Source organism: Emydura macquarii, unplaced genomic scaffold (genome assembly GCF_026122565.2).
Source record: "Emydura macquarii macquarii isolate MOO-44397 ecotype Brisbane River unplaced genomic scaffold, CSIRO-AGI_Emac_v2 contig_3647, whole genome shotgun sequence".
Lineage (NCBI taxonomy): Eukaryota > Metazoa > Chordata > Testudines > Chelidae > Emydura > Emydura macquarii.
The window spans coordinates 486,348-501,486 of NW_027133784.1; the positions used below are offsets into that span (position 1 = coordinate 486,348).

A 15,139-nucleotide genomic window follows, 5' to 3' on the forward strand; every position below is an offset into this window, starting at 1 on the left:
TGCAGCTGTGGCAGCAGGGGCACAGGCTTGCTGCCCTGAGTACAAACCCGGCTGGACCCCGGGAGCACGTATCCAGGCCAGCTGGTCCGTGCTGCCACGCGCCACCGGCTGCGCTTCTGCAGCTCCGCCCTTTCTAGCGCACCCCGAGCTCCACGGGCAGAGGCCACCGAAAGCTGCTGCTTGTTCATGACCGTTGGAGCAGGGCCAGGCTCCGAGCTTCGAGGCCGTGTCCGGGGGTTGCCCGCTGTGTGCCCGGAACGCTGTGTGCTGGGCGCGTTCGTGGCACGTTGCTGCGCGGCCAGGCTAAGGTGCACTTGGCTCGCGGCGGCGCTGCATTGCTTTATGGGCCAGCATGGTTATTTATTGACTCAGGCGTGGCCCGTGCCCCAGGAAGGCGCTTCTCGGCTGATAAGGTGCGGAGTGTACCCAGGACCAGGCTCCAAGGAACGTGACTTCAAATCAGAGGAACGTGGACTAGCCTCAGCGGCTGGGGGACAGAGCCGGGGTTGAGTGGGAGGAATCGGAGGCCAAGGCTGGGCTCTCTGGCCGCCATGCAGACAATGCTTTGGACCTACTTGCTGTTATCCTTGTTCCCATTCTGCTCAGCGGAGCTCTACAGGGCGGAGGCGGAGAGAATCATGACCACGACTCCTCTCATAGACGGGTAAGTCCCCGGCCTGCTGCGCCCTGCCCATCTCGGCAAGTTGGGAAACTTTCCGCTGCGCTGGGAGCGAGCTGCAGTGCAAATGCAGGCTGAAGAGTCCCTCCCTGGCTTCCACCCTGCCACGCAGTCCCTGAGGGAGCGGACGGCCCTCCTGGGATCTTTCCAGCGCCGAGGGGTACGGTCATCCCCTCTGCTCTGCCCCTGGCTCAGCAAACTCCGGGATACGCCAGTTTCATCCATCAGGAAAGTTTCCCACCAGTGCCAGGATTCTCAGTTCCCCAAGAAACTCCCCAGTGCTGGGATTCAGCCCCGGGGAAGCCCCCCAGCTTGAAACTCCACAGGGACCTGCTCAGTGCAGCCCCTGGGAAACGCTGGGGTTTCTGGTATGTCCCTGGGGTGGGTGGAGGACAGGGTGGATTTGCATGTGGCAGGGGTATCACCAGAGCAGCCAGGCCATGCAACACCACCAGTTCACTGCAAGCGCCTGAGAAAACACAAAGGGGAAACCCAGCCCTGCCGGCAAATCCCAGCCAGGGAGACGTGGCTGCTCCCAGCTGTGGGGGACCCTGCGAAGCCGGGAGCAGCTTGGAGAGACCCCGAGACTGGGATTGCTCGTCCAAGGCCCCCGTCCGCCCCGCTGTGTGACAGGCACAAAGCCAGCGGGCTGGCACGGCGCTGGCTGAGAAACTCCAGCACTGAGTCATTTCACTAGCCCAGGGGTTTAACTGCGGGGACCGACCAGGGCTTCCCGCTCCGGGCTGGGCAAAGCCCTGAGGACCGGCTGTCCCCAAGGACCTGCCACCCCAGCTCGGGCCAGGAGGTCACCGCGCCCCAGAAGCGTTTCTGTATTTTTCTCGGCCTCGTTGTCACTCTGGAAATCCCGGTCCCTGGCGCGGTTGAAAACAGCAGTGCCAGCGCCCGGCGCGTGATGGAGTGCCAGGGTGGACGGCCCGGGCCAGGCAGGTGGATGTGGGGGGGAGGAAACAGCGGTGGGGGGAGGCAATGGGCCAGGGGGCAGCAGCTTCTTCTGGGTTAGAAGCAAATCTGCGATCTGCGCTGAAGGCAAAGGTCGGCGCCGTCCCAGGGAGCCGGGGCGTTATCTGACTCGGCCATAGGGTTTGCCAGGGTCAGAGCATATCCCCCCCCCCCCCCCCCCCACCACACCGCCACCACACCGCTCATCTTCACTGTCTGAGAGGCCGGCACCCCCAGGGGGAGTCCCTGAGTTGGGGGGATGGGGGCCGCGCCTCTGCCACCCGCGCTGCTCCAATCCTAGGCCTCCACGTAGCTCTGCCCGTGACCTGCTATGCTGTGGGGGGCCCCCAACCTGGCCACCAGCCCCCCCGCCAGTCCTGTCCTGGGCCCCTCCAGCATAGCAACCCTGTGCGCCTCCGTCCCGTACGTCTGGGCTGGAGCTGCCCCAGAGCCATGGGAGACAGGGAGGAAGGTGTCCCCCCCGCTCCAGGCTGAGACCCCAGTGCTTGACAGAGCGAGACCTGCATTACTCCCCCTCCTCTGTCCTGGGCCCCAGCCGAACGCCCCTGGCGCTGGGCAGCCTCACAGGGGGATGACCTCCCAGCCTGACCTGCGGTGAGCAGGGACAGACGTAAGCCCCGAGGCCGTCAGGTGCTGAGTGACCTGGGGCAGCTGCAAAGGGGAAGGGGAAGCCGCCCCCGCAGTCACACACCTTGCTTCCCCGGGCCACACTTCCTTAAAGTGCCAGTCAGCCAGATGACAGTCTGCGGGGGGCATGACCGGAGCCCACGCAGCTCCTGAACCTGTGGGCGCAATCCTGCACCGGCTAGGCCAGGGACCCGGCTCCGCCCGGCCGAGGGGTGTGACTGCAGCTGGAGCCGGCTCTGGTGCCGTAGCAGGGCACACTTCTGGTACGGGCTGCTCCAACCTGCCGGGACCCAGGGCAATCCCCACGCAGGGCCAGGGCTGAGCTGCACTGGGACCGGCGTTCTCGGCGGGGTTTTCCGGCTGCTCTCGGAATCCCTCTGCCTTCCTCCTCACGGCTAGTTTCTTACGCAGGAACGAGAACCAGGCAGAATTCTTGGAAAAGCAGCTTCCCAGCAGCTCAGCTCACGGCGGGCTCCCTGGGGCATGCCTCTCCGGCCCAAGGGTGGTGCAGGGAGACTGGCTTTGGGGCGGTGACACGGGAATGTCGGGGGCGGCTCCGGCTACTCTCTGGGCGAGGCGCTGTGTGAGCGTGCGGCCCGTGGAAGAATGGCAGGCGTGGCCGAGTGCTGGGCGTCCACCGAGGCTCCCTCGCACGCTGAGCAGGGCCAGGACCCTCTGCAGACCCGTCCGGGACCAGCACAGCTCCAGCCTGGCTGCTGTACAAACCCCCCGAGCAGCACCACGGACCCAGCCTGCCCTCCTCCACGGAGCAAGCCGCACAGCCCTGCCTGTAGCGGCATGTGCTCCGGCAGGGAGCGAGTGCATCAGCACCCTGGAGCACAGTGCCGGGTGATCCCCGAGTCCATTGCCCGGGGGGGTCAGCCGCTCCCCCGAGTCCCCCGGCAGCAAAGCAAGCCAAGGGACTTTATCAGGGCTTCATTTCCAGCCCAGTGCCCTGTTACAGAGCAGCCCCGGTATCGTGGCCTCTGTCACCAGCACACAGCCCGCGCTGTTATCCCGTGGGCTCTGGGACATAGGCGGGGTAACAGCCCACGGTGTCATGCCTGCACGCCCAGGGACGAGGCAGAGGCCATAGGGCAGAGGATGTAGGGCTGCCAACCCTCCAGGGCTGTCCTGGAGTCTCCAGGAATTAAAGGTTTTTCTTTAATCAAAGATGATGTTGTGGGATGAAACCTCCAGGACTACGTCCAAGCAACCGGGAAAGGGGGGGAAGCAGGCGAGGGTGACGGGGGGTGACAAAGGGACCCCTGGGGTGTACTAGCCTAGCTCCTGGCAGCTGTGGCGCAGTCACATGCCACGGGGCCATGGACTGACCGATTCATCACACCAGTGTACAAAAGCCGCCCCAAACAACGGCCAAGCGCTCTGTGAGAGCAGCAACAGCCTCAAACGCTTCCACAGCCCCTCAGCACATGGGCGCTGAGCTCCAGGGAAGCAAAGCAGCCCCCTGCCAGGAAATGCTCCACGGGCCACATTGACACACCCCAGAGGGAAACAACAGCGCGCACGGCAGGCTATTTTCTGTCTGCGTTGCCATCACAACACTTTCAGTTCCACCCAGCAACCAGGAGGGAAGCTTAAATTACCAGGAAAATGGAGCAGGAGGGAAGAGCCATGACCTCAGTAAATCCATGGGCCAAGCCGTCCCGTGCAAGAGGAAAAAGCAACCCCCGGGCAAACAGCCTCTCCAAGCACGAAAGGGGCGTGAGCTCAGCCCACCCCGCGTCAGCCCTCCCGGCATGACCCGCTGGCCTGGCTGGACCAACCCCCAAACCCGGGATCGTGGCTCAGCGGTAACTGCGCCTGCTGGGAGGCCAGGCCTCGGCCACACAGCCGCTCGTGCGAGACAGACTGCAGAGACGCCTATGCCTCATCTAGAAACCGCCGGCCAGCCCCGGGAAAGCCAGCCAGCAGGAGTTTTCAGAAAAAGCCCCCAAACAACCCAAGGAGAGTCAAATGTCACTACAGAGATTGAACACACCCCAGTCATACACAGCCACCTCAGGTCAACCAGCGGGGCATTTCAGCCTGGGCACGCCCGAGGGGCCTGGTGCACCACAGACAACCCGCCCAGTACGTGCCTGCAGAAGGTGCTCATCATCCAACCCGCGGTGCTGGGTGCAGGCGACCCCGGGCGCAGCGACGCAAACCGGGTAAATGCAGAAAGCCTACCGAGGCGATCCTGGCTCCACTGAGACCCCGGACTTCACGCACGAGGGGTCTGGCTTTTCCGTACGTTGGGCCCAGGCTGGTCTGGCTCGCGCTGCACGAACGCCCCACCGGCCTGCAACAAATCGAACATGATGGTCAGCCGTTAAAACCGGCAGGCTCCTGACTCCAGCCCGCCCGCCTCCTGCAGCCCCTGCCTCGCGGAGCGCCTGGGGCGATGTGCGCAGGCAGGAGGCAGCTGCCGGGCTGTGTCCCACGCACCCTGCTCCCCCTGCGGCCCCGGCCCTGCTCCCCTCTGGGCCTCCGTCCAAGCCACCAACAACCTTAACAGCTTTGTCCCCAGACCCCTGCCAGCTGCCACCCCCGGCCGTTGTTCCAGACACTGCCAACGGGGAGGAGGTCGGGTGGCCTTGGCTGGACTGTCTCTGCTCACTGCAGAAAGCGGGGCAGGGCTCCCAGAGGGGCCCAGGGGCTCCCAGAGAAGGGGTGAGGCCACGCTCAGGAGCCACGGAAGCTGTGCGGCGAGTTTCCCCTAAGGGCAGGCAGCTGCACGTGCAGGACGGGGAGAGCTCTGCCAATCGCACTGGGCCTTGTCTACACACGCAGGCTGGGCTGTGGTAACTCTCCGGGCGAACTGGGATAGGTACAAGTCCCTAGTGTGGACGCAGCTCCCGGGGCACAGGTGCTTCAAGGAGCACAGCCAGGCCTGTCCAGGAAGCAGAACAAAGCTCCCTTCGCCTGTGTCCTCGCTAGGGTGAACCGGTGTGAGTGTCGGTCAGATATCGCCCTCCGGGGTAGCCCTGCAAACACGGGGCATAGCCCAGCCCTGCTCTCTCCCCCAAGGAGCCGGCGGGGGGTGTTACACGCCAGCCTTGCCCGGCCACGGCCAGGCTTTCCCTGGGCTGCGGTGGGCTCGTGCCAGACGCTCCGATCCCCTGCCCCCGGGGGGGGGGGGCTGCCCTCCCCGTTCACGTGGCTGCCCGGCTCCCTCACTTTCTCCCTTTGCTTTTCCAGGCACAACGACCTGCCCTGGCAGCTGCTGAAAAAGTTTAACAACCAGCTCAGCGTGGCGCCCGCAAACCTCACCCTGCTGGAGGGCACCCACACCAACATCCCCAAGCTGCGGAGCGGCCACGTGGGGGGGCAGGTAGGCACAGAGTCAGCCCCCCCCCCTTCAGACTCTCACCCACAGCCAGGCACTGGCGGTGCTCACACGCCCCGGCAGCCCCAGAGGAGGCGGCAGAGCGGGTGGGCACTGGCTGGAGCAGCGTGCCGAGCTTGGCTTGGCCCAGCTCCCACGGCGGGCGAGCTCCCTGGAAAGCCCCCGCGGCTGCAGAGCCGGCCCGAGCCATTGCTGAGCAGTGGCTGGAGTTTTCCTGGCGCCGGAGGAAGCCAGCTGCTCTCACTGGCTGAGGCGCACTGACGCCCAGGGCCCCCGGATCCAGGAACGACAGCGCATCTGCAGAGCAGGGCCTGCCTCGCCGCCTTCACGGCCGGTCAGGGAGGCTCTGAGCCCAGGGATGGGGCTGGGAGCTCCCAGGTCACGCTCCAGCTTCTGACACCGGCTCTGACACCGGCTCTAGGAGGAGGGAGAACTGTTGACCTCTTGCAAAGCCAGTATCGTCTCTAGCCCCTCCAAGCCTGAACGTCTCCCCCGGCTGATTCCACAGGGGATCAGGGTCTCCAAGCTGTGGGCGGCCCTGCCCCGGAACCGAGCCCCCCGGCAGCACGGCGCCCTCCCCAGAACAGCTCAAGCGCCGGGCGCCGGCGATCCCACCGTGCTGCCAGCTCTGGCGTGTGCCGCGAGCCTCGGCCTTGGCACCGCGCCTGCATCCGCTCGGTGGTCAGAGGTGGTCGGCCCTGCATTCGCGCGGCGTGCGGCCGAGCCGGGCTGGCAGGCGCCCTGCGTGTGGGCCCAGCTGCCGCGCGTTTCACTGGGTGACCGTGAGCGACGCGCAGCACAGGCACCGCGCGGCAATCGGCTCCTTGCCCGCGCACATGGCAGAGGCCGGCTGCTTGCCCCGTGCCCCCCCCCCCATGCCCAGGCACGGGGAACGGCCGCCCTGTGCTTGCCCCACTGCTGGCGCTGGGCTGGGGGTGGGCGGAAGGGGGCAATGGATGTAAAAGCAGCCGGCTGAGCGCCCCACGGGCTGTGCCCCCCGCCCCGCATGGAGGGCCGGCTCCTTGACGTCCCCCTTCGTCTGCCCGCTCAGTTCTGGGCGGCTTACGTGCCCTGCGAGACCCAGAACAAGGACGCAGTGAAGCGCACCCTGGAGCAGATCGACGTCATTCACCGCATGTGTGACAAGTACCCCGAGGCCTTCGTCTGCGTCACCGACAGCGCGGGTGAGCGATGGGGGCACGGGCCGGCTCCGCGCGGCGGGAGGGGGCAGGCCGGGGCTGGGCGAGGGCAGCCCAGGCTGCGTTCCACGCCCGGAACAAGTGGGGTGCCAGTAACCACTGCCCATCTCCACCCAGTGCCCTGCCTGGGCATGGTCCTGATCAGCCCCCGGTCCGGGGGGAGGCAGTTTCCTGGGATGCTGGCCCCGTGTCTGGGAGGGCCATCTCTCTGCCAGGGCCTGTCTCTCTGCAGACAGTGACAGTGAGGGGCCAGGAGCCATCGCAAGGCCTGCGCTGCACAAAGCCCCGGGGGGCTCTCCGGGGGCACTCAGCGGTTTAAGCCGGCCTCTCCGAGGTCTCTGCAAAGATAGCGAGGGCCTGCAAGGCAGCAGGGGAACTCTGCAAGCCCTAGCGGGCGACCTAGCCCCCGGCAGCCGGCCCGGCTCGCTTGGCTCCCCCCTGCCCGCCGGTTCAAGGCTGGGACATGCTGCTCTTGCAGGCATCGAAGCAGCTTTCAAAGCCAAGAGGATCGCCAGCCTGATCGGCGTGGAGGGCGGCCACTCCATCGACAGCAGCCTCGGCGCCCTGCGGATGTTCTACCGGCTGGGGGTGCGCTACATGACTCTCTCCCACAGCTGCAACACCCCCTGGTGAGGACGCCAGGGCCCGGGGCAGCTCACGGTGCCCGGTGGGGCTGGCGCACACAGGGGCAGGAGGATTGGGCGTGGGGGCTTTAGCGCAGCGTACGGGGACACAGGGGCGGCCAGCACCTGCAGGAAGGGGCAGCGAGGGGCAGGGTGGCCAGTCAGGCCCAGCGCGGCCGTGCTGCAGGGAGCGGAGGCCGTGCCTGTGTCTACGGCCCAGGCAGGCGCTGCCCGGTGCTGCCACCCTCTCCGTATGTCGCAGCCGTGTGGGGCGCTGGGCCCAGAGGGGGCCGATAACGGCGCCGACGCCACTCCTGCCCGTGCTGGGACTCGGGGGGCAGGCAGCCGCCTAGGGCCCAGAACTAGCTGCGGCTGCTCGGCACAAGCCCCGGGAGCTCCGGGGCGCCGCGGGGGGGTCCCCGCGACCGGCCTGACGGGCGCGCTCTGCCTCGCAGGGTGGACAACTGGCTAGTGGACACGGAGCAGGAGCAGCCCGTCCACAACGGCCTGTCGGAGTTCGGGAAGGTGAGCCCGCGGGAACGGCCCCCCACTGTGCACGGGCCGGGGGGCTGACAGCCCCGTGCCCACACACACGCGGGGCAGGGGCCCTAGTGAGGAGGGGGAGGGGAGAGTCCAGGGGACAGCTGGGTCTGGGGCAGGCTGCCTTCTCCTCCCCATCACCAGCTGCTCCTTCCCTGGGCCGCCAGCCCGGCCTTTTCCAAGCCAGCAGCAGCCTGGCAGCTGCCCCCTTCTCACCCGCTGCACCCACCTCAACCCTTGGCCTCTCTGGGGCGCCTGGGCGCCCCAGTTCTCATCCCCCCGGCCCCCAGCTCTCCGACGGGCAGTGCCAGGCCCTGCTGCTCAGCCTGCAGCGCCTGATGGTTTCTGTGCCACGGCCAGCTGGCTGCTGGGGAGTGATGCTTGAGTTCGGATCTTGCGGGGTGAACCCCCCGTTCCCGCTGTGGGCCCAGTCGTCCCCTCGTCCCCGCTCGAGGCGCTGCCTGGTGCCCTCGCTCCCCGGCCCCTCGTGGGGGGGCGGGGGGGATGGCCGGTCCCAGTCTGTTGGGCAGGTGGGGGCGCGGCTAAGCCGGTGTCTGTGGTTGATGGGGGGTGCCCAGCAGAACCGGCGTTTTCCAGCCACTCCACCTGCCCCGGCCCCTGGAGCAGCTTGCTGAGGACGGGCAGGAGGGGGGCCACGCACGGCCCGCTCAGGGTCTGTCTCTGCTCCGCTCCCCAGCGCGTGGTCCTGGAAATGAACCGGCTGGGCATCATGGTCGACCTGGCGCACGTGTCTGTGCAGACGATGACGGCCGCCCTGCAGGTCTCCAAAGCGCCCGTTATATTCAGCCACTCCTCAGCCTACGAGCTCTGCAGAAGCAGGCGCAACGTGCCCGACGACATCCTCCGCCGGGTGGTGAGACGGCGCTGACGTGCACAGTGACGACCACTTCCTCCACCACAAGAGAGCCGGGCAAACCGTCTGGAGTCAGGCAGGGAGGGACCGGCTGGGGGGGAGAAGCAGCTGCTGCAGAGACAGCCGCGAGGGGAAACCGGTGCCAGCCCTGGGTCCTCTGGCTCCAGCAGGGTCTGGAAGGAAATATCCCTTGTGGTACAGCAGGCCCTGCCGGGAGCACGGGAGAGTCAATCACGGCGGGAGGAGGCAGCCCGGGGCCGGGGGCCGCGAAGGCAGGGGGCGGGAGGGGTAAAGGGTCCTGAATGGGAAGCAGCCGCCCAGGGACCGCAGCCCAGTGCATGAGCATACGGCCCCTCCCGCGCTGGGGCGGGCGTGGGACCCTGCCCCGGGAGCCAGCCGCTGCAATACCAGGCCCCCTCTCCCAGAGAGCCCGGAGCTCCCGCGGCCCTTAGCAACCCGCCTGCCTCTCTGCCCGCAGAACCAGACGGGCGGCCTGGTGATGGTGAACTTCTACAACACCTACGTGTCCTGCAACCAGCAGGCGGCCAACCTGTCCCAGGTCGCAGGTGAGTCGGGTGCCAGCCCAGGGGGCCGTGGGGACCCCGCCCACCGGGCCTGGCCCGCTCACCTCTGGCGCGTCCCCCCGCAGATCACCTGGACCACGTGAAGGAGGTGGCTGGCTACGAAGCGGTGGGATTCGGCGGGGACTACGACGGCGTGCCCACGTAAGGGATGGCAACGGGGGCGCGGCGGGCGAGGGCTTCAGACCCCACGGAGCAGGCCAGCCCCTGGCCGGGCCCTCGCTGGAGGCTGGGTCGAGGCTCCAGCAGCCCCGGGGCGGGGTGGGGCAGGACTGCCCTCCTGCAGGTCCCTTCCCCGCGCTTGCTCCTGCTCCCAAGGCCACTAGAGTCTGCCAGCACCTCCGGGCTGCCGCAGCGCCTGGCTGGGAGAACTGCTGCCCCGGCCAGCAGGGAGGGGTGCCAGGCAGCAGCTGCGGCTGTGCATCGTGCCGGCAGGGCCGGCCCGTGTCCCCCATTTCGCTTTCCTGCTTCCCCCCAAAATCACTCGGGCTCTTCCTGCTCCCGCCTGGGCCAGTCCCCGACACGGCGGAAGGAAGCGAGCGGCTGCGGCAGCCCGGCTCGGGCCAGCTGCCGTCTGACGCGCTGGTGCCTTGAGCCTTGGCAAATCTGGCCAGTTCCCCCCGGGGGAGTGCCGGAGCCTGGGCCATGCCGGGACTCAGCCTGGCTGGGCCCAGGGCTCCCCGCGAGCCTGGGGCCCTCTGACCTTCCAAACCAAGCTCTCCGCTCAGCGCCCTGCGGCCCCTGCAGGGTCCCCGAGGGTCTGGAGGATGTTTCCAAATACCCAGACTTGATAGCGGAGTTACTGAGGAGGAACTGGACTGACATCGAAGTGGAAGCTGCCCTGGCCGGCAATCTGCTGAGGGTCTTCAAAAAGGTGGAGGAGGTGAGCGAGTGAGAAGGGACGGGAGCGGCACTGCACCCCGGGTCGCACCTCACTGCACAGCGGGACAGGGGGTGCGTCTCTGTGAACCGCCCATCAGCATGGCCGGTACCCAGCGGCGGTACCAGGTGCCTCTGTGCCCGCAGCACCTGCCCCGCGGCTCCTGCAACACAGCCCAGGCAGCGCCGTGTCCCTGCTCCGCCGTGGAGTCCTGGCCCCGCCCCGTGACTCCGTGTCCCCACCCCACATCCCAGCTCCGGCAGCTGGCTCCCAGGTCTGGGCCCCTGACCCCCCCGCCTGCAGCACACTGCGACAGGCTGAATTTTTCCTTTCCCTTCTAGGTGAGGGACAGCCTGGCCCTAGAGCCAGCCGACGACGAGCCGATAGCGTATCAGGAGCTGGAAGGGCAGTGCAGAACCAGCTACGGGTACCCGGCCAGCGCCAGCACCACTGCCAGCGCCAGCACCACTGCCAGCACCAGCACCACTGCCAGCACCAGCACCAGCACCAGCTCCCCGCGCGTGCTGCCAGCCACCCTCCTCCTCCTCCTCCCTCTCCTTTACTCCCTCCTCCCGTAGCCCAGACCCCCGCTTGCCCAGACCCCCCCGCTTCTGAGCCAGCCACAGCCACCATTGAAGGGAACCAGCCAGAGCTCGGCCGCCCTGCTGGCCGCCCCGTCTCGCTGGGACTTTCACGGGCGTTGGACACGGCTGAAGAGCCCTGGCAGGACGCAGGCTCCCGCGATCGAAGCCAGGTTAAGTGGCCACGCCCAGCCTAGCTCCCTTCCCCATGAAGCTTTTCCCAGGGGTTGACCTCACTCATCTGAGCTAACACGACTGACCCCCCCCCCCCCCCCCCCCAGGCACCGGCCTTGGCTCGCCCTCGGGCTGCATGCGAATTAAAGCCAAGTCCCCGCTCCCTGCTGCCTGTCTATTCTATGAACTGGGACCAGCCGCCACCTTCGCCCTAGACCGAGCCGAGCTGGGCCCGCCCCCGGCTTTCCACCCGGCTGAAGGCAGGAGCAGCCCATGGCTGCTGGTTAAAGCCCCCTGGGAGCCTTTTAACATGGCCCTTTGGGAGACAAGGCTCAGCCGCCCTGCGGGCTATACAGCTGGGGTGGAGAAGGGCAGCTGCCCCGTGTGCCCCAGCCAGGGGGCCAGATGCTGATCTGCGGCCGCCTTTCCATGGTGGCGGCACTGTGCAGACGTTAATCGTTAGCTAATTAACCGGCCAATCAATCACGCTGGTAGCAGTTTCCGCTAACATTTAACGAACAGCCGGTCTTTACAGCGGAGGTGGCAGCGGGCACCCGGAAAACAGGCCGGCACAAGCGAGCTGCCTTCCTGTTGCATTTGCAAGTTGGCTGCGGTACAGAGCCCCCACTTGCCAGCGAAACTGGCAGGGACACACGGCGATCCGGGGCCCGGGGAGATCCCCCACTGGGCCTCCCACCTGCGCCCCTTCCCACCAGAGAGGCAGGCTCCGGAGGCCTTTACCCAGCTGCAGGGCGGAGCTGACAGCAGGGCGGGGGAGTGGGTGGCTCAGGGGCCAGCTGAGTGGCTAACGGCCCTTCTCCCTCTTGGTCCCCTATTCAAACCCTGTCTGACTAAGGCCCTGACCGGCTCCGGGGCCTGCTGCTGGGGTGGGGCGGGTGGACATCACTGCTCAGGCCACAGAAGGGGTGGCTACAGGGTTGAGCCGGTCAGTTCACCCACCTCCCCAGGAATCCACGCTGGTGCTTTCACCAAGTGCCTGCACCATGGGACCAGGCCACGGGGAGCAAGCTGCCTCCAGGCAAGAGGCTGGAAACCCCGCACACAACACGGGGTTCAACCACCAGTTCCCCACGCAGTGACTGAGCGCTGGCGCGAGGGGCCGGCTTGGAGCCCTCCACTCTCTGCTCAGCAGTTTACGGCAGTGCAGGTGTCCCCATGAAGAGATGCCCTCAGGCAGGGACGGGCCATGCAGACCTGCAGGTGCCGTCTCCCACTGATGTGAGATTCGGCCCTTCGGTTTGCGTGACGGCCCCCGCTGAGCCTCACACCCCTGGGGCGGCTGAGCCTTCACGCCTCCTGCAGGAAGGGCCCAGCCGGCTCTCCCAGCCTTCACCCCAGTGGCAACCTGTTGAGTCCCTGCAGCGGTTGACACCAGCCCTCGGTCTGTTATTGACGAGCCGCCAGCTGACCGGTGGCAGTTCTGCTGTCCTCGCAAGCTGTTTGCATAGCAAATCCCCCTTACAAAGTGCTGGGTGCAAGGGGCCAGATAAATGAGTCTGGGGCATTGGCCGCCAGTCAGACAGGAGGAGAACAGGGACAGAGAGAGCTAGCTCCGTGATCTGCTTCAAAGAACCGAAGCAGCTATAAGATTCCTGGAAGACGCCTGCAGCACCCGCTCTGGGTTCCAAGCAATAAGAGAAGGGAACATCTCCACAAGCCATTTCCAGGAGAGGCCAAGAACAATTCTTCTCAGACCTGGCTAGAGCGTGGGATTTCCCTCCAGCCACAGCATCCGTCCTCCCCGCCCAGCGCTCGCTGACGCCACGCCAGCCCTAGCCGACTCAGCCCACAGGTAAGTTGCAGACTCGAGCTGTGTGCAGACAGGGAGCTTGATAAATACCCCTCCCGGGCCTGCGTTTTCGGAAACGGGGTTGCAGCAGAGAGTTTGATGCAACAGGTGGTCTGGACTAGTTCTGCTATTGAAGAGGAAGAAGTCTTTCTGTATGAAAAATCCACGGCACCTTCCTCTCCCCGGACTCTGCGAGGGCTCTCTAGCCCACGTGAAGAGGTTGCTAGGTGAAAGCTCCTCCCGAGGCAGCAGTAGAGAAGCGCAGTTTTTAGCAGAGGGCTCCCCTCTGTGGTACAGCCCATCACAGCAGCTAACTCCCCTGGCTAGGAGAAGCACCACGAGGCGGGGGGTTCTCTCCCCATCCATCACAGCATGCTAGACGAAAGGGGCTGCCTGGCTCCTTTGTAAAGGTTAAAGGTTACACTGGGCTCACCGCTGCCCAGCCCCTGGGCACAGCACGTTTGCTAGTTCTCAGCTGAGCCCATCTTTACGTAGAGTCCAAGCCAAGGAAATCCAGCATCAGACGCAGAGGGGTTGTGGACGGGGAGAGGCCTGGAAAGCTCCATGTCACGCAAGGAGCAGGCGCAGCCACTAACAAGGCAGCCTGCCATGAGCCCACGTTGAGACTGGGCTGGTGGATTCCCTCCCCGAGAGGCTGCATGAGACCAGCCAATGCTTCAGACTGAGGCCGAGCGGCGCTGGCCCCCCCAGAACCCAACGGCAGTGCACCGCGGCCTGAGAACAGCACGAGGTATTTGCTCCCGCTACCCGGGCCGGACCAGGCTGCTTCCCGCCTCTGCATGATGGCTCCAGATCGCAGCTGAGCCCGGGGCAGAAGCCGGGCGCTACGTGAAACTCGTAGCCACGAGGAGGCTGATTTCCAGGGACACTCTTTATTGAAAAGGGCAGCGTGGAATTCACAGCGTTCACTTCAAAAGCAGCAAATGAAAGAAGCGTTTTAAAAACACAAATCGAGGAAGCACCAGAGGAAAAGAAAAGGCTCATTTACAGAGGGCAGGGCTCCTCCCCAGACCACCTTCCCACAGAGCAAAGGCCAGGCCGACCCATTTAGAGAGCCCTTCTCCTGACCTCACACAGCGGCCAGGAGAGGAGCTGGGCAGGGAAAACCATTTCCACCAGGCAGGAGCCAAAGGGGGGATGAACATCAACTATTCCTCTCTGCCTCCAGCAAACAGCCCAGCTGGCTTCACAGCTGTCTCAGGTCACCGGCCCTGCAACCCTGGTAAAACACCTCCCGCCTGGGGCTGGCCTGGAAAGCTCTACTCAGAGGCAGATTTCCAAGCGGGCTCCTGCTTTTTACCCGCCTGAGCCTGACAGAGGCACCAGGACCAAACACGGAGTCACAAGCAAGTCAGGGACTCAACCAGGCAGACTCCACTACGGCCACAGCTGCCGCCTCAGCCAGGGAAGGGAGTCCTGCATCTCCTTCGTCCCCGCAGCCATATCACCACGCGGTGGGTGGCCACAGCCGGAGTCAACAAGTTCAGAGGTAACCGCAAAAGGAGGCCAACACGCATCTTCCAAGGCCACGACTCAGAGGGAAGCTACTGAGAGATGTCTAAGTGTGTCTGTGCACGGGCTGTAAAAGAATCTCCAGCCTGCTGGGCCCTGACCTGTATTGCGTCCCCACAGGCAGCCCCGTGACACTGGCAGTGACAGCCAGCCGCAGTCAGCCCCCAGGCCACCCCTGGGCGTTCGGATGCCAGCTGTCTCCCCTGCTCCCCAAAGTCAGGGTTTAGAGTGAGGCAGCAAGTGCCCCAGGACTCTTAGCACATCTGAGAGAAGCTACTGGACGTGAACAGGTCGAACAGTTCACGAAGTGGGATCCGCCCTCCCTGTGACACCGGCACTCCAACCCCAGGGCTGCTCATTGCTGTAGCCAGCCCTAGTTTAGCTGTTGCCAGACACACGCCCCGTTGCCGGGTGTGTCAGATGTGCTGATTCCAGCCCAGTGACACCAGACCCCGGCCATGGCAGAGAGCGCAGAGCCAGCCGGGATGGGGTTCAGACTCCTCTGTGCAAGAACCGAATGGGAACCGGGCTGGGTTTCCTTCCCAGTGAGCTGGGGTCGGCAGATCTCCAGCACCCGCCGTCCCCCACTGAACACGGCAGACACCGTTACACGGGGCGGGGCGGAAGAGGAGGCTGGGTGTGAGAAGTGACACAGCGTAAGCCTCGGATAGCCTCGTGAGGCCTCACCGAGCTCTCCCGCTGGGC

The 15,139-nt window shown here is 65.8% G+C and overlaps 1 protein-coding gene across 2 annotated transcripts; it reads left to right on the top strand.

The window, feature by feature from the left end:
• The first annotated feature begins 551 nt into the window (after positions 1–551).
• On the top strand, positions 552–11,076 carry DPEP1 (dipeptidase 1). Of its 2 annotated transcripts, none has more exons than XM_067536707.1 (10): positions 552–664; positions 5,492–5,624; positions 6,691–6,823; positions 7,317–7,467; positions 7,917–7,986; positions 8,699–8,875; positions 9,354–9,441; positions 9,525–9,600; positions 10,204–10,347; positions 10,689–11,076. In XM_067536707.1, the coding sequence occupies exons 1-10, from the start codon at positions 552–554 to the stop codon at positions 10,912–10,914; spliced, it is 1,311 nt and encodes a 436-aa protein (XP_067392808.1). In that variant the 3' UTR covers positions 10,915–11,076. The 2 variants fall into 2 exon arrangements, with proteins under 2 accessions (XP_067392808.1, XP_067392807.1); XM_067536706.1 differs by having other exon boundaries at positions 10,204–10,339; positions 10,678–11,076.
• Positions 11,077–15,139: the final 4,063 nt, after the last annotated feature.